Below are 25,988 nucleotides of genomic sequence, written 5' to 3' on the forward strand. Positions count from 1 at the left end.
GAATTTGACTGAAAGTAAAATAGCGCTCTCTTTTATCGTTTTCGGGAAATTAATAAAACTCCTAAATAGTAATTGTTTGGTTTTGAGGTAAGGAACTTGTGTGGCCGGGAGATATCAAAATCAACAAAGTTAAGGTTGAGGTCATACAAGGTATTTAATTTCTATCATCTTTCCCTTGTGTATCAAAAATATATACCAGCAAAATATTGTATCTAACAAAGTATTTAAACATAATTTACAGATGAGTATAAAATATTTAAAATACTTTGATTCTTTTTTTTAATGTGTTTTGTCTTCGCTACTCAGAAACATTTATAAATTTTTTGGTAATTCACTGATATACTTGTTAATAATAATTGTTATTTTAATAATTTCTTCAATAAATAAATAACTTTGCTTCGTATAATGTGATCGCGTTTACATAAGCTAGCATTAAGCGAAATATATTTATCTTAGTTACATAACTTTATATTTTAATTATTTTTACCTCAAAGCAATTTGCTATACATATCTATATGTTGATTTTTTTTAAATATATCTTTACCTTTTTATATGGTAAGAGTATAATGAATTCTATTAACTTGATAATTATCAATATGTTTTCAAATTTGAAAATCTGTCATAAAATAAGAAACCATAGAAAGATAAATGAATTTTAAAAAGATTAATATTTCATATCTATATAAAAAATCGGTAAAGAAAGCTTCACAATGGTACTCATTTTAATTATAGAACTTTTTTATTATTACTATTATATTATTGATAATATATATTCATATCCATTAACTTTTTTTTTAAATACATGTTATAGTCAATTTCATAAATATCTTTATCTATGCCATGCTTATTTTATAATGATTGCATATTGCAGTTTTAATATTTTTTTCTGCATATTTTTATATGAATGAATTTTGAACAATTTATATAAATTGAAACTGACTGGCAATTCTTTTGGGATGAAAGTGTAGTTATGGAATCAAATTTGGTAAATTATTCATTGTTTTGATTGTGTGCGAATGCTTATTTTTTTTTTTTGTGAAGTTCACATGAGATTTATATTAATGTTATAATTTTCTTAATGGAATACGGGCAAAAATCTGTTAAATCTAGTTGATAATCTCAATATAGAGTCATAATTCTAAAGGGATAGTACTACATTGAAGCGTAGCAAACATTGAGGTCCATTTAAGGGAATAGTAAACTATATTTTAAATAAGTTTATTTTCAATATATATTTATTTTAGAAGTCAAATGAAAAAGCAAAAATATATTTTGTTTTGATTTTTTTATAAAAATGTACATTTAATCTATGTTGACTATTTTTTTCACTATATCTATATCACTTTTTTTTTTATTTGGCTGCAACAAAACAGAGCAATTAGCATACAAATTATAATAAGATATGCTAATATTATCATTATAATAATAAGATTATAATAAGATAACTTATTATAATAATAAGATATGCTAACATTTATCTATCAACTTGCTCTTTTGTATAAAAAAAAATTAAGGAATGCTATTTAGCAATCATTAACATTGAGTAAGCTAACTAATACCTGTATGATTCATTGTATTGAATGTTTAAGTCATTATATTTCTTGGAAGATTCTGGAGTCAATTACTTTCCATTTAAAGTTTCTGGATGCCACTTTTGGGAGAAAAGGCATGCATGTCATTTTAAGGCCATTACATATAAATATCTATAATATTGTGGCAACTGAATAACTTTCTTTGTATCTCCATATTTTCATAGAGATTGAATGTCTTAAGCCTTGCTTTGAGATATTAATGAACTGTTACTTCACAGTACAGTTGAATCGTACTTCATTATGTACTAAGCCTTTCAATGCTGCTGCACTATACAAATCCACTGTGATGTATATTTACTATTTGTGATAGTTGAGAGAACATTTGTCAAATCTTTCCTTTGCAGAAGATTGCCTTTTGGAAACTAGCAAAAAAGGGACGCCAGTCTTTGAAGGAAGGCATTATTGTGTAGTTTGTTATTTTGCAAGTGTATTTTTTTTCCCCTACTCTGAAACACTGCACTAAAGTTTAAAGTGCTTTATTGTTCTTTTTATGTGCATGTAAATAGAAAATATATATTTTTAAATCTGGTGTCATCATTTTAAAAAAGATGAAACAGCATAGCTTACTTCATTCAAAAAGCAAGATTAGAAGCCCTGCATTTATAGATTAATGAAGCTAAATTTATGTAAGTAAACCGAGGTTTGAAAGGAAATCAAAAGAAAAATTATTTGACGAGATGAAAGATGTTTTAGAATGTAAGGAAAGAAATCTCATAGTGGTTTTTATTTGAAATTGGTGAATCAGTTATTAGCATGAAGATAGATGAATTGAAAAAGAAATTCTTAAATAATAAGAAGTATTTAAACGATGAAGAATTTGTTAAACCTTTCGATGTCTACTCGAATATTATAAATAAGGAGAAAGAAGTTTATAACAAAGAGAATTTCAAAAAAGGGAATTATGCCATTCAGAAAGAGAATGCAAACTAGAATTTATGAGAATTTGAATGATGAGAAGTCTATTCCTAGTCTCGCATTAATAGAGGAAGTAAAATTATCTTTGATTTTTATTTATAATAAGCATGAATGTGTGTTGGCATCCTACAGGCTAGACTGTTTGGCCTAAAGATAACAAACTTGGTACATATATACTTTGGAGGGGGGAAATGTGCACGTCGGAATGATCTTTTTAAAATTTTAATTCAGAAAAAATTAAACAAAAATTTGACATTTTCTCGAATAACTTCCAAAACGCATTACAATACAAAAATAAATTTTATGTCATCCTAAAATTCAAAATAGTTAGTTATCCAACTATGTATATCATACTACAACATGATTAAATATAAAAAGAGAACATATAAATTTAAATATTTTACATAATAAAATGATAAAAATTTACATTCAGTTTCATAGTTTTGCTAAAATAGCTATCTACTTTAATTTTGCAGATCATTTCTTGTTTGCCTTATTTGTATCTGAATCTGTAAGTTAATATACTCTTCTTCTGGTTGTTGTAGAGTCAATCTTTGTTAAATCTTTTTTATCTGTAGTGTATCAGTAAATTGATGATACTTCAATGATGGAGAAAGGCCATGACATTTTTTTTAAACTTATTTTTACTTTATTTCCTTCTAAATCTAACTACTTATCTTATCCTATCTTTGTTGACATGCAACAAAGCTAACAATACATTCATGTCCAGATCATCAATGCTAATTCTAGTTAAAACTGTTTCTATTATTGATTTTTTTGAAAATGGATAAGTTTTGATTAAATCTCTAATTTCATTCACAAAACTGTAACTGTGAAATTGCTGAGTGCCCTTTATCATTGTTGCTGCTTCAAACCTGATCTTCAAAATTTTTTCCTTTGCCTCATATTTATCTTTAGTTGAATGCAAAAAAATTATGTTGGCAATATTTTCTTTAGTCCAATCATAAAGTTAGTGAGGAATCATTGTAGGCCCTTTCATAAAGTAGCCAATGAAACTAAATGTTTAACAGTTCTTCCAACATCTTCAAATGCATTTTTTCCAAATGATGATGCAAAGAAATTCCATTCTGCCTTGATACCAAAATTTTTCTCATGTTACAAATAATGAGAAAATTTGATTTTTGCATTGCAATGTTGCTCCATCAGAAAAGTCATTCAACTTCTCAGGCTTGTGGGACAGGTTCTATGTAAGAAAGTTAATCATGTGATATTGAAAGAAATTGACAGCCACTGTGCCATGCTCCATATAATGAAAAATGATAACTAAATTCAGGTGAGCCAACTTTTGTTTTCTTCATCAAAACACTAAATCTCAGATAGGTGTATTATTACATGAGCATTGTTTTCAGTAAAAGCCTTGTGTAGAATCTTGAAGTATAAAAATATAATTTTCAGCAAAATTGCAATGTACAATGCATTGATTTTGTGGTAAATTTCCTTTTAAGTGTCATAAACAGGAAAATTGCTGTATATCAATGAAATAATGTTTTAAAAATTTTAGAATTCTAATTCTAAATCAGAATTCTAAAATAAATTATCCATAAATTCTTTATACATTTTAAAATAATTTCCAGGACAATTATCCAGGATAATTATCAATCCGCATCCATTGTTTGTAACTCACATGCTCAAATCGAGTTCAAAAGTTCAAATACTTCCTCAAATTGAGTTTTTAAATTCATCACTTCCTGGGCAATTAATACAACCGTGTGAAATAACATTTTGATGTTGGGGTCTTAAAAATTAAGCTGCTTGTCACATTTTTATATATTTTAATTGGCAGCTCACCATTTGGCAATTAACACTGAACCATCATCCATTAGGCATTCTGATATATTATGTAAACACAAATAGAATGTGTTGTACTGGATCCAAGCAGAATACAACATTTAGGTCAAAGCTCACCAAATTTAGAAAATCCAATACTATATTGTATATTGATTTATAAGATCTCTCTTAAAAAGGTTTGAAATTGTTTTGTAATTTTTATATAAAAATTATCTTATATATTTGTTTTAAGTATTTTTTTTTTCCGGGTTTGCCTCCCTTACTCTTTTACACAATAAAGCATAAAAATTGAATAAGTTTTTTATTTCCGAAAATTGAGATATTGTAAGGTAATATGCATATTAATTAATTGTAACTTTTAATGATGCTCTTTTTTTTCTTTTTTTTTTTTTTTTCCAGATTTAGGAATTTTAAAAAACTTTTCCTTCCTGTAAACCAGAAAGTTATTCAAATAACTTTTTAGTTTATGTAAGAGAAATCAGATTGAGAAAATAGAATATGATAAATAGAAAATGACTTAAGTGCATCTATAATGTAGTTGGAGAGATAATATCAAGATTGTTAATTTGATTACCTTTTTAACCTTGAATTTTGATTTGTTCTCATTCGAATAATGTCCTGAAGTTCTATAAGATATATGTAATCTCCTCCTTCTATATTATGTTTCATATAAACCATCCTAAAGATTTTTCAAAGAGGATCAGAATATTTAATGTTTTTGTTCTTAAACATTAGCAGTTTTCATTTTTTTTAATCAATATTACTCAAAAGAGATCTGAAAAAAATCAGGTGCCAATTCTCTCCTGTTTGTGATGATGTTATTGATGTAACTATTTGATGTTTAACATTTTAACAATAATCAGTCTGTTTCTTTTGTTTATACCAGTTTGCTATAATCCTTAACTTGTGTATAATTGGATTGTTACTGTTTTTTTTTTTTTTTTTTTTTTTTTTTAGATTTGTTATTTTTAACTTTTCTGAAAATTTATTTGAAATTGAAATATTTTTGTCGTATAATCTGCTTATAAAGAGAGGAATACCTATTCATCATTATTTAAATGAATCCTTCATATATCAGTATTATATGGAATTATGAGTTGGATATAAAAAAAAATTCCTCTCAGTAAGCTAGAAGGCAAAGGTAGATTCCTTTTCATTTAAGTTCATATTTTCAAATTTCTTCCAATCCTTAAACAAAAAAACCGATGGCAATGGTCTTCCCGAAATATTCTTGCGTACTTTCCAAATGATTTCAAACATAAAATTGTGAACCTTTGATAAGGCCATGAATACCTTGAATTGCATTCATTAACGCCACGCAAAGTAATTATAAAACATAATCTGGTGATAGTTACAAAGTTCAGATCTTTGGTATGAATTTATCATTTTTACAGAATCTATTTTGAGAATAAGTGTTTTGGAACGCCTTTTTGCAGACCCATTCATACCAAAATTTGACACACAACTATATTTGTAGTCACAAGGCAATATAACGAATTTCATTAACTTAAGCCATTGCCTTTATGAATTATTGCATTTGCATGCATAAGGAAGTACAGAGCGACAGATGCGGTTCAAAATTTGATATTAAACTCTTATTTGAGATGCTAAACCTGCGTACCAAATTTTAGTTACATAGATCTTTGCATTTTGTATTTATTGAGTCCATTTGTACTCAACAACCAGACAGACAGATCTTCTTTGTACAGGTTTTGCTCAACATTTGATAGAAATTTACAAATGTGGTGAAAAGATCGTATATTAAATTTCATTTGTCTACCTCAAAACGCTTTTGAATGATCTTTTTTACAGACAGTCATAATGCCAAAAATACATTTTTTGGATTCTAGAAAATCCAAATCGAAAAGTTTCATCTGAACCACGATGCTTTTTTACGATTACAATACCTTTTCTAATATTATAAAAATAATATACGAATTTAGGTTAGTTACAGACTTTATATTATTGAAAAGCTTTGGAATATTTAACAAGAACTAAAAGTTTATTCCTGCATTTTAAACATGCAGGAATAAACAAATTATTTGCAAATTAACTATCATTTGCAAATATTGTTCTTTTAATTAAATGTTTAACGTTTTATAATAGAAATCGAGAATTTAACGTTTGACTTTTCATTTATATTGGAGGGAAAATTTGTCTGCTTTTCTTAAATTAATATTGGAATTAAGATCTTATTGTATCGTATTTAAATGTTTCAATTGTAGCTATTAATTAGAGTAAAGGTAAATGTATCATCAAGATTTCTTTTTTAAATATTCTTCGGCACTATTGTATTTATTATTAACTGCATGTCGTTTGCGAACTTTAGGCTTAAACGCATATCATTGGTGAATATAGTCAAGCAGACTAACGTAATGTCTTTGTTGATCTTTTTCGGCAATTAATTGCTATTAGTCGGTCAATAAAAGTACCCATATGTAGATTAAAGCCATAATGATTTTCTTTTATAATTACAATATTTTTTTTTTTTTCAATACAGTATACTCTTAGTAATGCGGCATACATCAAACCAAATAATTATCGAATTAACAAATAGCGAGGTTCACTTAAAAAAATATAAAGAACTAAAAAACACGCAGTTTCTGAAAATTTTTAAACTGGTCGTTTTTACATAATGTTGCTATCAAATCTTTCATATTTTTATTTGAATATTTTTATTCGAACTTTTAATCTTTAGTCCATGTGCATTTAAAGAATTTCAAACTATGGAAATAAAAGTAAATTTTTTCCCCCTTCAAAACTTACGGCATAAATTGTTAATATTAGAGACTGTCAAAATCAGGGGAAAATCACTTTTTAGCCCCTAACTTCTATGATATTGCAATTATCGAAACACTTTAAGTGCAAAAATATTTCATCTTAATGAAGCACTAATTTAATTTATTTCCCTATCTTCAATATGAAGGAAGTTATAGTGAAATGGAAATTTCGACTCCCTTTGAGTTCGAGATAGATGATCCATCTACGAACTCTTCCGAGGTTTTTACATTTCTTACAACATACTCCAAACCGGATGAAATCCAAACAAAATTGCTGTAGTTGCCTTGATCTCAAGATAATGTAAGTAAAGCGTTACATATATATTGTTATGAAATTTCCGGGTTCGTTTGGATAGTGGAAGTTATATGGTATGGAGAACGCTCAATCAGCAGTAGAAAATAAAACAACGACGTTTATTTACACGAAGACAGAACAAGGACCACAACTATATACAGCATAGAGAAGACAATTATCTTCAGCCGAGACGTGCATACAACAAGACTCTACTGCAGACAGTAGCGCACAGCGTAGTTCAGCACTAGCTTGACTCCGTAGCTGCTCTGCTAATCTCTGGAAGACTCCTTCATCGTCGATTCCGACTACTCTTCTGACTACCCTGGCAGCTGCAGACTCCTCCTTTTATAGGTCTCAGGAGGCGGAGCTAGAAGCCTCTCAACCAATCAGGAACTTTTGAGGCGTATCTCGGTTCCTAATGAACGGATCGGGAAAATTCTCGATGTTTCGGGTATAATCTATTTTGGTGCCAAAGTCGTCTCGTCGCCAAGCTCTGGGACCTCCGACGCGACACTCGGACTCCGTCCAATACAGATGACTGTAAAACCGTCTTTCTGATGATGGAACCAACTATGCTGGGAAGCAGCATCACAGATTTGTAACATTGTTCCCCGCCTAAGGACTGCACTCCCCGGGCAGTCCCACTTCAATCCAACAGCTGGCGTAGGCTTCCGAATGATGTGATGATGTTGATGCGTGTGGCGACTTCCGCACTTCCGAAGATGACATCATTCACTAGTTTGGCGGTCACTAACGATCCATCCGAACCTTTTCAATGCTTTTGACACGGACCTCTTCGTCGTTTCGGATGGTACACCCAGACTTGATTTCTCTTCTTAAAATGCAATGTGTCCCATGGAGCGAAACGCTGGATCGTAGTAGAGGCCTCCGGAATGAATTCTTGCCAGGCTGATCGGTTGGTCACTTTAAACTTCGTCCATCGAACCAATCGTATATCAGGATGATCCGACGGTGCCTTCTTAAGTCCACTCGAAAGCCAGGTATTCGCCTTCATCGCCAAAGCTTCCCCTGGAATATCTACGCCTATTCCCGGCTCATTCTCGACACTTGAGAATTGTCCGCAGCTCTCCACACTGGATCTTCTGCCTTTACGGGAAGGGCTCTTCTGCAACGACACTACTTGATCGGATACACAGCAGATTCATCGGCTCCTATTTGCATGACACTCCTCGAAAAATCCACAGCAAATCCGAATTATTGGAGGAAATTGAGACCGTGACTACAGGGATCAGAGATTCCAGCCATGTAGTCTTCTTCAGTGTCACTATGCCAGGAGATACCAAGATGCTTGCAGAAAGGTAGTTCCTTTAATCTTAGGGACGAATCCAATCCAAACAGAGTCGCATCAACTCTTGCATCCATAGGCATCGAGCACGGGTCGCCACCAACAGACCCGTCCGAAGAAAGTCCATCTTCTTCATCATCAAGCGCCTGCATTTTCGATTCCACTTCAGGGGACTCGTTCGGGGAAGACTGTTTCAGCTCTGCAATTATTTGAAAGTTTCCCTGTTCGTGCATCTCCTTATTGAACTTCGGTTCATCCTCCGGATGACTAAACTCCTTTTCGGTGACACCGGTCTTCATTCGATATTCAGTCTTTTCTTTTTCCACTTGGCTCTCGCTGCTTCCTCCAATTTCTTCTGTGATATCTTGGACGTCTTCTGTTTTATTACATTTATCTTTTAAAATTTCCTTCCACAACGAAATTCCTTTCTTTAATTCACTCTTCATTTCTTCATATCCAGCTTTCATTTCTTCCGTAAAGGCATCCATTTTTTGTAAAAGTTTCTCTTGTCCGGCTTCCATAGATTTCTTCATCTCAGCCAACAGAACTCACCATTACCGCTATCAGTCATTGTAGCCTGAGATCTCGTTTTCACCATACACTGCTGACCACTACCCCACTTCTGACACCAAATGTTACGAAATTTCCGGGTTCGTTTGGATAGTGGAAGTTATATGGTGTGGAGAACGCTCAATCAGCAGGCGGCAGTAGAAAATAAAACAACGACGTTTATTTACACGAAGACAGCACAAGGACCACAACTATATACAGCATAGAGAAGACAATTATCTTCAGCCGAGACGTGCATACAACAAGACTCTACTGCAGACAGTAGCGCACAGCGTAGTTCAGCACTAGCTTGACTCCGTAGCTGCTCTGCTAATCTCTGGAAGACTCCTTCACCGTCGATTCCGACTACTCTTCTGACTACCCTGGCAGCTGCAGACTCCTCCTTTCCTCAGGAGGCGGAGCTAGAAGCCTCTCAACCAATCAGGAACTTTCGAGGCTTATCTCGGTTCCTAATGGACGGATCGGGAAAATTCTCGATGTTTCGGGTATTATCTATTTTGGCGCCAAAGTCGCCAAATTCGTCGTCAAGTTTGTCGCCAAGCTCTGGGACCTCCGACGTGACACCTGGTCTCCGTCCAATACAGATGAATGTAAAATGGCCTTTCTGATGATTGAACCAACTATGCTGGGAAGCAGCATCACAGATTCGTAACAATATATATAGAGAGAGGGAAAGAAAAAGACTGTGTGGCCAAATTATTATAACCATTTGACACTTATATATAGATCGTCGATAACTTCTCATTGTTGCCACAAGAAGATGTGATGGCTATAAAAAACGAATGCAGGACATGTGAAATATCTATTGAAATGTGTTGCGAAGAAATCAGCAAAAAACCTTTAACTGAGTTTGAACGAGGAATAATTTTAGGCGATCCAAGTATCGGAACCAGTATCAGCAAAAAGGATGCACTTGTGAAGTATGCTGGTACAGCAGTTATTAATATTTGCAGAGAATGGACTATAGCTGAAAACCAGGTCTCAATGTCAAGTTTGGGATCGTTACAATCTGCTGAATCTGAATAAAGACTTGCCAGAGTTGTCCGTCCAACGGAAGTAATCTAGTAAGTCAAATTGTAAGGAATCTTAATCGAGGAGCAACAGCGAAGTTCTCCGAATGAATTGTTTACCGCATATTACTCTGTTTAGACTGTGGAAGCCGACGACCTGTTAGAAAGCCTCTACTGTCTGCTTGAAACAAGAGCCGGCATCTCCAGCTTACAAAGGAGTAAAAGGATTTCACAATAAATGATAGAAAAAAATCATATGATCCGATGAATCATATTTTTGATTACACTATGTAGATGGCAAGGTGCTAATATGGAGAAAACATCATGAAAGCATAGATCCTCAATTGCATTGCTACGGTACTTTAAGCTGGTGGAAGCAATATTATTGTTTTTCTTGCCATTGTATGGTCCTGTGATTACTATGGAACAACATCTGAACGCCCAAGGGTATTTAAGTATTAACGCAGATCAAGTATATCCTGTTATTTTAATGATGTACTATTCCGGGGATGGTTACTTTCAGCAGGATAAAGTTCCCTGTCATAAAGTTGGATAGTCCGCAGATGGTTCGAAGAGCATGATGAAGAAAAACTTTACCTGGCTTCATTAGATTCCAATCTAACTGAGAATCTGTAAGATGAGATTAAGTGGTGCATCAGACAATTGAATCCATTACCATCAAATCTTAAGGAATTGGAAATTGTAATTAGTTCACTGTATATAGTCCCAAATACCTCATACCACCTACCAATATCTCATAGAATGCATGCCAAGAAGAATCTTGAAGTATTAAAAGCAAAAGGTGGTCCAACATTGTATTGAAGGGGTGCTCATAATAATTTAGCCACTGAGTGCATTTATATATGTGTGTGTGTGTGTGAAGAACTGCAAAAATTTTCCCGAAGTCGCGTTTTGAGATCATTGCAATAGGTATTCCTATAGAAATCTATTTAATAGAAAGATCTTCCCAACAATGTTAACGACTGCCTTTGGGGAAAATTTTGTAATTATATGTAATAAAAATTGTTTATCAATATTGCAAGGGAAAATGAAATGTAGCTAGGTTTTACAGTGATGATTTTTTTATTAATTTGACTAAACTTATCGAATTATTTTAATAATTTCTTAAGCATTTTTTACCATTAATTGTATTTTTTAGTAGGTTTTTTTTTTCAGGCATTCAAATTGTTTTACTTTTGCATATTTTATACTAGCCGCCTTTGGCGACCATCCGATTCGCCAATCTAAATGTTAGTTAAAATTTTGATAATTAAATATTTTAAAACTTCAAATTTTGATAGTTATATAATTAATGCACTCATAATATTATAAAGGCCTTCAGTCATAACGTAATATGTATATCTCTAATTTTTTGTTAGCTCCCGTAGAATTTATACTTTAAATTAAAGTGGAAAGGATTAATCTGCAATTAATATAATAATATTTTTTACTGAAACAAAGTTTTTTTTTTTTTTTTTTTTTTTTTTGTAATATGATTACTGAAGACAGAGTGACTGGGCTTTTAAACTTTATGGGCACCACTAATAGCTTTCTTAATTTATGTAATATTTCAAGAATTTATCAACAAAATTTTCTCAGATTCATCATGACCAGATCGATTGATTAACAATGTTTAATTTTAAATGCATCAAACACAAAGAAAATAAAATGAATCGTTTAAAATAATCGGTTGAAAACAGGTTTAAAAAAAACTACTTAAAAAACGATGTACTTAAAACTATAAGCATATACAAAAAATATATAACTAACATAAATGCAATTTAATTACAAAAGCATGCAACTAACCTAAAAATAATATAAATCCAGTCCGCATCCGTTGTTAATAATTGTCAACAATCACAATGCGCATGCGTGAATTTTCAACGCCAGTTACGGTAACGCAAATGCTTGAATTTTTCTACGCCAGTTGAGGTAACGCTATGCAGATTAGTAATTTTTAATTTCCTTTATTCTGTTTTATTTTAATTCAAAAGTACTTCAGAATGAATCTGAAAGATCGATTCATTAACAATGTTTAATTTTAAATGCATCAAACATTAAGAAAATAAACAGAATCGTTTGAAATAATCGTCCGAAAAATCTTAAGCCTAGCCTTATTAGAGTGGGGGGAAAAAACTGAAGCCTTACTCATTTGGCTGCGGGGAAAATTAAAGGATTTTTTGGGCGAGAAAGTTAGTTTTTTCTTAATAATTAAAATTCTAATTAAAAATTCAAAAAAAGGAACCCCAGGTGCACATTCCCGATCTTCAAGGTATACATGTACCAAATTTGGTAGCTGTAGATCAAACGGTCTGGCCTGTAGAGCGCCAACACACACATTGAGCTTTATATAAGTATAGATTTACTAAATTGTGATCCAATCAGATAAGTCTAACTTAAAGGATATCTGAACAGTTCCTTTTAAAAAAAATGTAATTTATTATTTTAAATAAATTCCTCATAGGAAGACTATTTGTTGCAATAATTTCCATGATAAGACTTGGAGAAAATCTTCACTGATCATGATCCCTAAAAAAAAAATGGATGAAAAGTTCACACACACACATATTGTTGCGGAAAGTCCGCAAAATCAACTTGTTCCTTGTATGATGAAATATTTCAACAGGCTCACAATAATGACACACAGACAACAATGCACAGCCGAAGAGTACACAAGAACAGCAGCACCCGAGTACTAAATAACCATAGCAGCACGGCACGGCAGAAGATTGACTTCGCACAACTATTCACCTCTCTCCAACTCTGCTATTCTCCACTATCTACTTGCTGGATGATTCACTACTAACGCAATACTCAGTTTCAAATGATTAGCTACTCGGCACACACACAGCATCGATGCTGTGCTCAGTACTCAATTACAAGACTCCACACTTCACTCAATGCTGCTCAGTGCCCGACTAACTATTAATGTGAGCTCAATTCAAAAGACTGACGCTAGTTCTCTCAGCTTTTTATAGTTTCGGAGAAGGTTTTAGGAAGATGTTCCTAACTTACCGGAATTCCTAGAGATTTTGGAATCTTCTGTGTTTAAGCCAAGGCCGAGGGATCATTGATCTGGCATCAGAGCTATTTGTATTTCTGTTCTTCTTTACGATGGAATTGACTACAGTAGTCAACAGCATTACAAATTCGTAACATTATATATACACATTAGGGTGGCCCTTAGCTATAGGTTATTTCTCGAAATTTAACATTTTGTTCTCCCTCGCCCAAATCTTGTTCTAATTAAAAAAAAAATTAAGCTGCACTAAATTTTTTTTGAATCGGGCAACTATTAAGCGATTCTCGAAAGTTTTGTCCAGATGTTGGAACAATCCTTAAAATAACCTTAAAAACTATGTTACATAAATTTTAATCAGAAAATCAAAGTCCGGTACAGTAAGTGTACGGTGAAACAATCCAGCAGGTTCAAAAATGGATAGAGACGCTTTATTTTCCGCGAAAACACGAACTTGGAGACAACAAAACACAGCCGGAGCATACAAACTGCAAATTCGCAACAACCAATGGCAACACCACAAAGTTTAGAGAGTACTCACAGGCTTAGTGTCTTTACGAGGTATTCACGCTTCTCAAATCGGCTGCTTCTCTCAACTGATCACTCGCTTGAGCTTTTGATATGAGTAAAAGTTTGGAGCAAGCATTGTTAAAAGAATAATGGTATATAATTTTAGGAATAATTATATATATCATCAGGGGATAATTATACCGTGGGATTTCTTTAAAAAGTAGCAATTTTTAATAATCGAATATTATATTGGATCCTTTTTTATTTAACGCAATAAAGAGAATCCAATTAAATTGGCTTTTATCTATTAAATATATTTAGAAGAAGAATATGTACATTTAACAGAATAATAAAGCTATTAAAAATGAGTATAAATCGTAATAATACATCTTGATGTAATTATCAAACGACATGATTAAGTTTGATAATAATTATATGCTTAAAATTAATTAATTTTTGCATTCTTAAAAATTTTTAAGAATTAAGGTTAGATAGAAAATAGCCGCAAATATTTTTAAAGCACTTGTAATCTTTTTTCTATTCTGTTAGCGTCAAAGCTTCATAACAGTAATAAATTAAAAATAAATATCATTCGGAATGGTCTAATCGTTTTATAGTAAAATATTTTTGCTTCTCAAAAGAAATCTTATAAAACTTTACTTTCCAAGAATTCATTTATTTCGACATCCAAGAATATTGAAGTTTATTGTTTTTAATTTCTGTTTATATTTTCCAATTAAATATTGAGTAAAAATTACGTAATTCGATGCTGACAGAAATACTGTTAAACTATAAAATGTTAATCAATATTTGTGAGTCATTAAAATTATTTGAAATTCTTCGTTTCCGCACATGTAGGAAGTAAATAAGATATATTTTGCATCCAAAACCTATTACTTGATGCATTATATAATAACATTTTGATGCCAATTCATTTTATTCAATTTATGATGGTATGCAATTTTATAAAATTATAATTTTAGGAGATTAATTAATTAATGAAATTTGATACGTTTATAAGACTCATAATCAAACATCAGTAAATTTAAAAAATACAATGAAATATGATGATTGTAATATGAAAAATTCTTTTCATATTACCAACTGTGGAGTTCTTTATGTATTAATTATAAAGAGAAAAACTCGGTCTGTTTGTAAAATTAAATAGTTACAGCTCTACAAAGTATTTGTTAAGAATCAAAATTCCCATTTTTCATTAATTTCTTATACTTCTCTAAGTGGCAGTATATGAGCTGACAAGTAAAAATTCTAGTTAGCCACAATGACAGAGAATATCTTTCACAGTTAAAAATAGCGACTATTAATAACATATTATGACTATGTAAAGAAAGGATTTTTTTTTTAATTTCGTATTTTTTGCCGCTGACGAAATATTTTATATACAGGGTTAGTAAGAAATAAGTTACCCAATTTAGAGGGCTCTAAAATGCGTTCTATTGGTCCAAATAAGATAAAATTTGAACTACATATTATTCGGATGATGCGCTTTACATTTATTAATTAAAAAAGATTTAATACAAAAATTTACCAATAGATGGCGCCGTAACACAAATGGCATTTATTTGCATATATTGAAAATGTGAAATATAATTTGCGTTATAGTGCATGTCTATTACCATTATTCTTTGGATAAAAATAAGGTAAATTCTGCGCGAACATTAGTTTCTTCTCTGTTCATGATGCCTACGTTGCAAGAAAAAGCGCTACTGGTGAAGTTGTTCTACCAGAACCAATAAAACTCCGTTGCAGCTCTAACGGAATTTCTTCGTATGAAGCAGATACGAAGATGTCCAATGTCTCCAGGTGCCCTACGCAAGATGATGCAGAAATTTGAACTTGGCATTCTTCCAAATAGAGGACGAAAAAAAAATCCCGTCTTCCAGAGTCGAAAATGTTACGACCACGCTCGTTGAAGCCAGCAGTCAGTAGCCGCATAATAGTGTGAGTTTGCGTGTTCTGGATATGCCGTATTCAACTGTACGAAAAATCGTATGTCAGATTTTGCATTTTTATCCATACAAAATTCAGTCTGTGCACTTATTGCCGGACGGGGCTTAGAAGTCCGTAAAACTTTTGCACTTCAGTTCCTTGCTCGAATGGTGGTTGACACAACTTGGCCATGGAACATTCTGTGGAGTGATGAGACCCATTTTTGTCCCAGTGGGCAAGTTAACACCCACAACTATCGAATTCGGGTAGAGGAAAACCCTCACGTTATCCAGGAACAACCCTTGCATCCTGAAAAAGTGAGAGTATGGTGTGGTTTTACAGCTACCTTTATCATTGGACCGTATTTTTTTTGAAGAGATAACTTCAAATGTTCACATTTTTCAAGTACTCTTCTCGCTGTCATATAACTGGCAATGATCTTAAAGTAAAGCGAGCATTGAATTCATAAATTACCTTTGCCATCCGCCTAGCATGATCTACAGCTCCTGGAATTCTTCCGTTCTTCGGAATACCGCCAAGAATGATCAGAGTTAATAGTTAATTCCGATGATTCTCGATAATCATCTCGCTGCTGTTCCTACGCAGAAAAGAAATCTTCAAGAAATCAAAGAATGATAGAGCAGACATCATCAGGTACTTCATTGAACCCAGTTATATAAAGTTTCTTATCGAGTTATGTGCAGATTACTCTAAATCTTTTGAAAAGCGCCAAATCTGGACCAGACGTTTCACTCATCAGTCAGTCGAAACATCCCCACTAAAATGTGATAGCGGCAAAGAAGGTACTACTCATTACGATCGAATAGTTTTTTGAGATTTGTACAGTCGCTAATTATTAAATCTTCTTTGCTTGCTGTTGCATCACAGCATAATGCCAAAATTTTATCGGTTATTACCCTTCTTCTCCAGTGCTTGATAAATGTCAATTACGTGCTCTTGAAGATATTGCAATTCGCCCAGTAATTGCTTAATACCTGAAAAATTACTATTATTGCCAGTCTATCAATCTTTTCAACATCCGTGAATGCTAGAAGCAATTTTCCAACCCAGTGCAATACTACTTTTGTCATTCATTTAGGTTAATTTGATACCGAATTTCTGTGATTTAAAATTTTTTCAAAGGTATTGAAAACCATTTCATGAAGCAGACAATGGGCCTTTCACCAGCCAGTCACTACATAAGTGATCGCCACGGAACTAGAACTAGTGTGAATCAAATGTCTTAATTATTAAAATCATAACAAATAATAACCCACAGTTGCAAGCCGACTGTAATTAGACATAATAAAACATAACCTTAGTTATGTTTTATTTATTCCATTACTATTGTCAAATGATGACTAAAAACTAATAAAGGAACTTCCTAAAGATTTCTGTGGAAATTGCAGCAGTATTACCAAGGAACCTCTTTCATTCGCAACTGGCCTCGCAGCCTTCACAGCGAATGGCCTTCACGGCGAATCTTCGTGGTCAAAAAGGCGCTGAGAGAAATGGTGTCATGCTAGGTCGCAGAAAGGAAAATTTTCAACAAATTAAATTTGTAACAACAATAAAGATCGTCAGCAATGCAAATTTGCCAGAAATGAAAATAACAAAAACTGTCAGAAAAATGATTTTCTGAGCAAAAGTTCTAAAATTTCAAGGTCGATTAATCCTTGCAGTTATTCGATTGGTGGAAAAAAAAATTCTACCTATTTTTGTTGGTGGTGAATTTGGAGTTAAACGTTTAGAAAGTTGAAAAATAAAGGGGAAATTTCAGTAGATCTTCACCACTCATGGTCTCTAGAACCCAATATCACCTTTCGTTCAGAATGTGGGAATATGGGAATAATGCTTTGCCCATGTTGTTTTGTTAACACGATGATTAGAGTAATTTTGAATGGATTTTAACTTCACTGAGATATGTTGTAAGAAGAATGAAGATATTATATGAGTTCGTTGAAGAATCAACTGTAGTTCAGAGGGGTTGAAAATGGTGAGGGTTTAAATTTTCACACCCCCATCACCTCTTTAGATTTAAAAAAAAAAAATCAAATTAGGCGAGTTAGATTATCATTAAGGCAAATAATTTTTGTACTAAAAGTTTTTCGATTTTTCTGCTTTGAAGTTAGAGGCTGAAAAGATGATTTTCAACTCCTATCTCCGACTATTTTTTATATGATCGGTATTGCTACATTTCAATAAATCAGAAGTAACTTCTATGCTTACTTTCTTGTCTTAATTTAAAATTGTTTAATTGCTGAAGTTTAATAGCTCGAAGAGAACTAATTAAATAAAAATAATGGAGCAGAAATATTCATTGGCATCATTGTTATTATTCTTTTTGTAATCTAACAATGAAATCAAAAATTACATTTAAAAGCATCCAGATTGTTTTATTTCATATTTAGTATATTCTATAATTCAGTAAAACAACATCAAATTAGATTTTGAAATGACCATACATAATATCATCTGAAAGTTTTGCATTTCTTGTTCTGATGTCATATAGTTTTGAATGCCTGCTTATAAGATTTTGGTTAACATTCTAAAATGTAAATGTCTAAATCATTGCATGATGTTGACATAGAAAGCAGAATTGCTTAGAAGATTTTATAAAAGTCTGCAGTCTCGTGTTTGCTTCTTGCCATCTAACTTATGTTCAATTATTTTGTCGGTATTTTGAAAAAAAAAAAAAAAAATCATACGAAAAAAGAATTTTAAACATCTAAAGTGTTCGGTTCTTCCTCTTAATAATCTAGTACTTATTTTATTTTCTAATCTTGAATTTTTCATTGAATTTTATGTATTATTTTTCCTATTGTTTTTATCTTACCAGTTAATAAATTCAATTTATGTGAGATTACACTGTATATGTAAAAATGGATATATTAGAAAATAATTTTTTTCCCATAAAATATGATTTTGTGCAAATGATTCATTCAAATAAATTATTCTGTATAAATGGTAAATTTTGACAAATTCTTGATATTGTTCCATTCCAGATTTATTCGAAATGGGTATTGTCCATGCCAAAGCTCCTCCTCCTCCACAGATGAGGAACCTGAACCAAGAAGAATGGAAACCTCTAGATGAAGTTCCCGCTCGTGTTGACAAAATTCATTTTGATGGTGTAACTAAAACTAAAGACGATGTGCTGCTGCATGTCGTGTCCGATCTCCTGAGTGCTCAGACTGTCCAAGACGTCGTTTTGAAAGCTCACGGTGTACGGCAGCAGCTAGAAATGCTTCAAGCTTTTAAAAGCATTGACATTATTCTCGATACAAGTAGGGGTCCCGAGGCCAGTCCCGATGGACTCGAAGTCATTTTCAACATTAAAGAGAAATCTCGACTAGATGGAAATATCAATGTTCTTGCTGGAAACAACGAAGGCAGCTTACTTTTTAGGCTCCTGGCACCTAACATATTCGGTAGAGGTGAATCACTGTCCGCAGATTACCAATATGGGAAAAAAACTGTCGGGTTTAATGTAGCTACTTCAAAACCGTTCTTAAATTGGGCTAAACCAAGATTGAATCAATTTGTATTTGGTCAGACAGCTGATAACATATGGAGTGGTTTCCAAGAAAAAGTAAGAGGGATTGGTGCAGAATTTACTTTTGAATCTTCTCCCTTGGTGCAACACTCCCTCAGATGGGAAGGTGTTTGGAGAAATATTAGGTGCCTTTCCCCAAGTACTCCGTTTGAAGTGAGGGAAGAAGCCGGGCATAGTGTCAAATCATCCATTAAGCACATCTTATGCATGGATCAAAGAGATGACCCATGTCTTCCTACTCATGGTAGTTACTTTCGCCTATACCAGGAATATGCTGGATTAGGAGGAAATGTAGGTTTTCTTAAACACGAAATTCAATACCAAATCAATAAGTGCATTTTAGGGGACTTAGTTTTGCAAGCAACCTTAATGGGTGGTTTGGTTCGTACCATTGGTGAGGATAGTAATGTGAGAATTAATGATCGATTTTTTCTTGGTGGGCCTCTATCTTTAAGGGGTTTTGGATTTAATGGTGTAGGTCCACATGCACAGGAATGTTCTCTCGGTGCTGAAGCTTACTGGGCAGGAGGTTTGCATGCCTATATGCCTCTGCCTTTTCGACCTCTTGGTCAGACTTTAGACAGAATTGTCAGGACTCATTTTTTTCTTAATACTGGAAATATAGGAAATTTTGCATTTACTGATGATTATCATCATAATACCATGGTTCTATTGTCTCATTTAAGGTGGTCTTGTGGCATTGGTTTAGTATTCAATCTTGCGTCTGTAGCTCGCTTTGAGCTGAATTATTGTATTCCTTTATCTAGTCAGCCAGCTGACAAAGCAAAAGAAGGATTACAGTTTGGAGTTGGAGTAAATTTTCTGTGAAAAGATTACCATTTAATTTTTAGAATTTCCTTCCATTGAAGCCTCAAGATTTAAAAATGCTATCATAAGAATGTTATACAATAGAAATATTTTAACTACTTTTCTATGGATATGCTGAACCATACCTGTCTTTTTATGTTAAATTCTAAAAGTTTGGATTTCTTCTAAACTGATATATGTATTGTAATTTTATATTAGATAATAAATATTAAACTATAATAGTTATTTGATGTGTTTTTATGTACATTTTTTTGTGTAAAATAAATGAAATAAGTAAAATATTTTGTTATTCCCTTTTAAATTAATAGACCCTTTACTAAAAGCAAAATTTTAATTAGGTTATGTAACGAATTTTTATATATAATATCACAATAATATTAGCCTTTTATTATTTGCATTTTTTAGGCTTAAATACAATTCATAAATGTTGAAAGTTGTATCAGCCCTATCAAATTGGTGGTAATTTTAAAGAAATTTCCATGATTATATCTATAAACTAGGATGAATAAAATGCTATGTTTGTAGAGACCCGAAATAAATTTTTTTTTTTAATGTATTGCTATTGATTCTTTTCCCCCCCCCCTCAAAAATCCTAATTCATTTACGTTTAAATGGAATCTAAATTAGGCTAATCTGAATAGTGTTTAGAGAATTCCCATAGGAGTTGATATTCATTTTCTCTTGCTTTAGGCAGAATTTTTTTTATATAAAGAAAACTCCCCCCCCTTATAATTATCATTTAAATAATAAGAGTGTGCATGACAGTCTCTCATTTTCCGTGATTACTATCACTTCACTTGTCGTTAATAGTAACAGATTGGATAATACTCATATTTTCATTATTCTTAGAGCATGGAGAGGATTCCCATACATTCTCCTTCATAATTGTTTTGGAAACCTATTAAGTATCATTTGAAAACATTTTCCAATAGTGTTTTTCTGCTATTTTTTTATCATAACCTAGTGATCATTCTTGAATATATATCTTAACTTTTTGACGCGCGGAAATGTCCTTTCATGAGTAAGTTTTTTTAAAATGTTACGATGTTTCAAAATCCATGTTACAGCTACTAAAGAAATAAGCCCCAAAAGACTTTTGATCTACTTTTATTAAACTGGGAAAAGAAAAAAAAGTCTGCCTAGCATCAGTATTTGGTAAAGAAATTTTCTATAGTAAGAGGATACAGCTTTATCCTACAAAATGGTACAATTTGAAAACTTTATATAGCCGGTGAGTTAAATTTTATTTAATACTAGGTGCTTTTTCAACCAGCTGATTCATTAGTATTAATAGTTGCCAAAATTTTCAAATATTTTTTGTAACTTGTTCTTGGTTGTTCCTCAATAAAATATTTTTAAACTTAAAATTTAACAGAAAGTAATATGCAATATTTAAAAAGTCTTACTTCGTTCTATTCATTGTACAATGTAGCTCCCTAATTTTCTGTCATTTCTTCTAAAATATGAAAATATTCTTCTAATTTGAAAAGCTTTCTTGGTGAAACTAAACTTTTTTTAATTAAAATACGAGAATAAACTGTAGAATCGTTCAGCATTGAAATTCTTTGTGTATTAAATAATTTCTTTCATAATTTGTATAATAACTCAGATGGTTATTCAATAAATATTTCTCTGATTCAACCAAAAATTTAGTGCACAAAAAAAAATTTTTTTAATTATTTTCAGGCGGTAAAAAAGATAGTACATCTTTAAACATTCAGCTGTATTATATTAAAACATATTAGGGTTTAAAAAATGAACACACTTTAAAACAAAATTTCATCATAGCTTATTTCTGAAGTTAAATCTTAATTGAAAATATATCAAATTTCAAAAAGTGTGCAAAAACCATACTCTAAATAAAATTGGGAACTACCCATTAAGAGAAAGAAAAGCCAAGATCAATTGAGTAACTAACAAGACAATTGTCAGAGGGTGTAAAATTAAGAAATCATTTTGTTGCATTTAAACAAAAAGTAGTTTCTAACAAATTCTTATTCACAACGTTTTGAAAAATTACAACAGTTTCAATAAAATGAGAGATAACTATAGACTTTCAAAAGAAATAGACTTGCTCAATTAACTAGTGTGTTTTTTAAACAGAATAAATTATAATTTATCTCATATAACTTTTTTTTTTCTTTTGCATGAAAAGCAAGGAGTAGAGATTTTTAAATCATTCCTTCTTAATGTGAAAAAACTTTCAATTCTCAATTTTTCAAACTTTCAATTTCTTACTTTTCTGTTCTCACAAAAGTAATGAATACCTGACAATAGCATAGTTAGAGATTGTGTAAATTTCAAATTCTTTCAATAAAAGTATCGTATATATTTTAGAAAAAAAGGCGTTTTTCAAATATCTGGGCAGTAAAACAGAAACTACATTCCTGAGAAGGGGAAAAAAAAAAAGACAGAGTCTTCTGACGCCTGATCTTTTGGGAATTTGGACTAATGCTTTTGAATGTGCAAATAATTTTCATTAAAAATAATCTTATCATTGAAATTATAAGCAATAATATGATTTAAGATAATAATAACCAGCAAGCATCAATCAGATATTTTAATTTCTCACACGTTCGTAAATTTATATCCTTACTTTTAAATTAAGTGAAATAACTATGAGATGTGATATGATGAGCGAGAGATCTACGCATCATGTTTGTGAACACTCCCTGGTCACATCGGCTTACTGCATATTCATGATATTCCTTTTAGAAACTTTATAACAAGCATCTTATACAGGTTCATCTCACATTTTCGCCTTCTTTTCGAATGACAGCATTTAGATTCTTTACTTCAGTATGAAATTGTCACCAGCATTTGCAGCTGTGGTAAAATAATAAGAGTTTTTTTTTTTTTTTTTTTTAATAAAACAAATTTGTCTGATTATTTTCTGAACTCTATTCAGCGATGAAGAAGAAAGGAACTAGAAATGGCATTAAAGATAGAAAATATGGCTCTAGAATGGGGGGTGGAGTGAAGCCAGCAAATTCACGGGAACTTTCTTATTGAAACCAGGAAACTATAATTTACCACATTTTATTCACTCCCTTACTGTTATATTTTTGCGCGAGAATAAGAATGGAAAACAAAGCATGACGTGAAACTGAAAAGCAAAATTATGATAATTATAATCCCAAATAAATAAAAAAGGAGGGATTTTTTAAAGAGAAGAAAGAAAAACAATTGCTGACAGATGAGGAGGCGAATTTTATGATAATGATGATGTCGAGGCGGCGTTACAACGGAAAGGCGGAGTGCAGTAGCTTCTGAGAGTAAAGACCCGAGGGCAGAAGTCCGATTTCTAACTCATATGAAAACAAGATTGCACAAGCGCCTTTTTTACGAGGGGGGAGGGGACTTTCACAAACCGCAGAGATAGAACATAGGGTGAAGAACTACCAGAACTCGAATTCGGGACACCCAGATCACGGGGAAGATGTTCTACCCCTAGTCCAGGAGGCGAATTTTATAAAACCGAAAATACTCATTCATGTGTTGCCAAAAACTATTTATAGCGATACTGGACTCCAGAAATTTGATGCAGATTCTGGAAAGCCAATAATTTTACTCCCTAAGTCTTCAGATTTTAAAAACAGTCGGGACTCTTTTTAGACAACTAATAATATTTTACACTTAAACAAATGTTCATTTAAATCAAGATTAAGAAATGGCCTGAGTGAAGAAGTTTAGTGACTATTTATGCAATAAATTTAAATCAAAATGAAAGAATAATTGATGTCAAATTATAAGTTCAAATAGAAAAAATAAAAAATAGTGGGATACCTTATTAATACTTTTTTTTTTTTTTTTTTTTGTACTAAATACTTTTCTGCTCCAAATTCAGCTCTGAGGGGACATACATAATCACTTCAATTGGGCAACGAAGCTTATGAAAGGAATCTTGTTGATTTAATAAAGCTATCGTTTTTTGACCCTGTCATCTACCCAATGTGGAAAATCATCTGGGATGCCCATCTTATCTCTCTCCAAGTGCGTCAAATAAATTTATACATTTAATGGTTTTAGCTGTAAGTAATAATTGAAAAATGTCCGTAGGGATAAATTTTATGGACATCTGTTTGATTCCACACCAGACCATGCTCATTGTGTAATCAGTATGTGATTTGTATCGAAATATTTTCTTCGAAAAAATATTATTTTATGAGAAAAAGACAATTGCAGAGCGAAGCTCGATCTTCCAGATTTTGAACATTATACTGCACAATTTCAAAAGAAATATCCTGTTTTAAATATTATTTCTAACACTATTCATTGAAATTTCTGACCTTACATACACAAGTATTTCCTAAATTGCAACATCTAACATCATAATTATTTTTGTAAAAAAGACAAATTTGAAGTCATAGCTATACACAATTTTATTTATATATTAACATACAAAGAAAGCTGAATTATAGAAAATACATAGTAAAATATTATTTGCAATAAAATAGTTCTAATAAAAAGGTACATAAGATACAAAAATATCACATATTTCAAACACTTCCATAGATATAAAATCTTGTATTGAAGCTAGAAAATAGAACAAAAGTGCTGTACAACTTGGGTATTAGTTCTGAGAGGAAGCAGACTCTGTTGAAGATTTAGACACTATTGAACTTCTGTCATCAGAGGGATTCATTGAATTCGTAAAAGAAAAGTCCAAATCAACCATCTCGCTCTCTCCTACGCTTTCTTTTTCGGAACTGAAAAATAAGAAAATATGCCACACATTATGATTCAATACTACTATAGAATGAAATATATCTAATAGTTTTAAATATCCGGCTAACAATTTTGGTTATGTGCTAAAAATAACAATTGGGGACAAATTTGGTTTCTCCCTCATAATACTGTCTTAAAACAAAAAGGACTAAAATATTTTAATGCAAAAGTTTATTTTTCCTTAAAAAGGTATTTAGTTTTAACTTTCAAGTGCAAAAAAGTTTAATTTGCCAATGAAATATTTAAAAATGATTTAAAATATTGATTTATAAATAAATTTAAAATTTTGATTTATAAGTAAATGATTTATAAATTATTTTAATTTTTGTGTTAAAATAATGTTTAATATCATGTTGCCTTAATTCTTCAATCATACTTTTATTTGACAGACTACAGTTAGTATAAAAATTAAAAAATCAACACAATGAATGTACTAATTTAAAATTACAATGAGTGATTAAAATTAAGGATGAACATAACATTTCAACATAAATATTAAAAGGTTAAGAGAATATTTTAAAAGTCTAGTATAGTGCAAGAGAAAAATTTAAATTATTAGAAATTCTATCAGTCTTTCAAAATGTAGTCAGTATTTCAAATCACTTTTCTTAGTTTCATTTTTTTTAATAAGAATTTATTGAATTTGTAATAATTTTTTGTTCAACAATTTTTATCATATGCAAATATTTAAAAGGCAGGATAGCACCCCTCACTAAATTGCAGTTTTAAAAAATTTGAATGTAATTGTTTAGAATAAGATATTTTTGTTAAACTAACCAAATATATTTATATCTCATCAATATAAATAAATTTTCTACCTGTTTGTTTCAGTATACGTGACACTAGTTGCATCATCACTACTTGGTACTGGAAAATCAGAGCTTCCGATTGATGAACCATCAATAAGAATGAGTTCTACAGTTTTACGATAGGTGGAGGATATTAAAATAGATTGCTGCAAATAGGCTGGTCCCATATACAAAGGATTTCGAACCCGCATGGTGGATCGAACACCACTAAAAATATATAAATATAAAATTATGAACATATTTTATTAATGTCATATTGATAAAAGAAGTCAATATGTATTATCTGATCCAGAATATAAACGAGATAAGAA

General features: G+C 31.6%; 2 protein-coding genes across 4 annotated transcripts in view; one reads left to right on the forward strand and one right to left on the reverse strand.

Moving 5' to 3' along the window:
* Nucleotides 1-2: 2 nt before the first annotated feature.
* LOC129969008 (sorting and assembly machinery component 50 homolog A-like) lies at nt 3-20,333 on the forward strand. Of its 3 annotated transcripts, none has more exons than XM_056083400.1 (2): nt 3-150; nt 18,762-20,332. In XM_056083400.1, exon 2 carries the CDS (start codon nt 18,773-18,775, stop codon nt 20,138-20,140), a length of 1,368 nt encoding a protein of 455 aa, XP_055939375.1. In that variant the 5' UTR covers nt 3-150; nt 18,762-18,772; the 3' UTR covers nt 20,141-20,332. The 3 variants fall into 3 exon arrangements, with proteins under 3 accessions (XP_055939375.1, XP_055939376.1, XP_055939377.1); XM_056083401.1 differs by lacking the exon at nt 3-150 and adding an exon at nt 181-326 and having other exon boundaries at nt 18,762-20,333; XM_056083402.1 differs by lacking the exon at nt 3-150 and adding an exon at nt 4,523-4,645 and having other exon boundaries at nt 18,762-20,333.
* A 4,171-nt stretch (nt 20,334-24,504) lies between these two features.
* LOC129969486 (citron Rho-interacting kinase-like) overlaps nt 24,505-25,988 on the reverse strand; it is an 85,370-nt gene continuing 83,886 nt past the window's right edge. The window contains exons 39-40 of the mRNA XM_056084080.1: nt 25,687-25,884; nt 24,505-24,849 (exon numbers count right to left, since the gene is read on the reverse strand). Of these exons, the coding sequence (XP_055940055.1) occupies nt 24,714-24,849; nt 25,687-25,884 (334 nt within the window). The 3' untranslated portion in view covers nt 24,505-24,713. The remainder of the gene's footprint in view (nt 24,850-25,686; nt 25,885-25,988) is intronic.

Source organism: Argiope bruennichi, chromosome 5, assembly GCF_947563725.1.
Source record: "Argiope bruennichi chromosome 5, qqArgBrue1.1, whole genome shotgun sequence".
Classification (NCBI taxonomy): domain Eukaryota; kingdom Metazoa; phylum Arthropoda; class Arachnida; order Araneae; family Araneidae; genus Argiope; species Argiope bruennichi.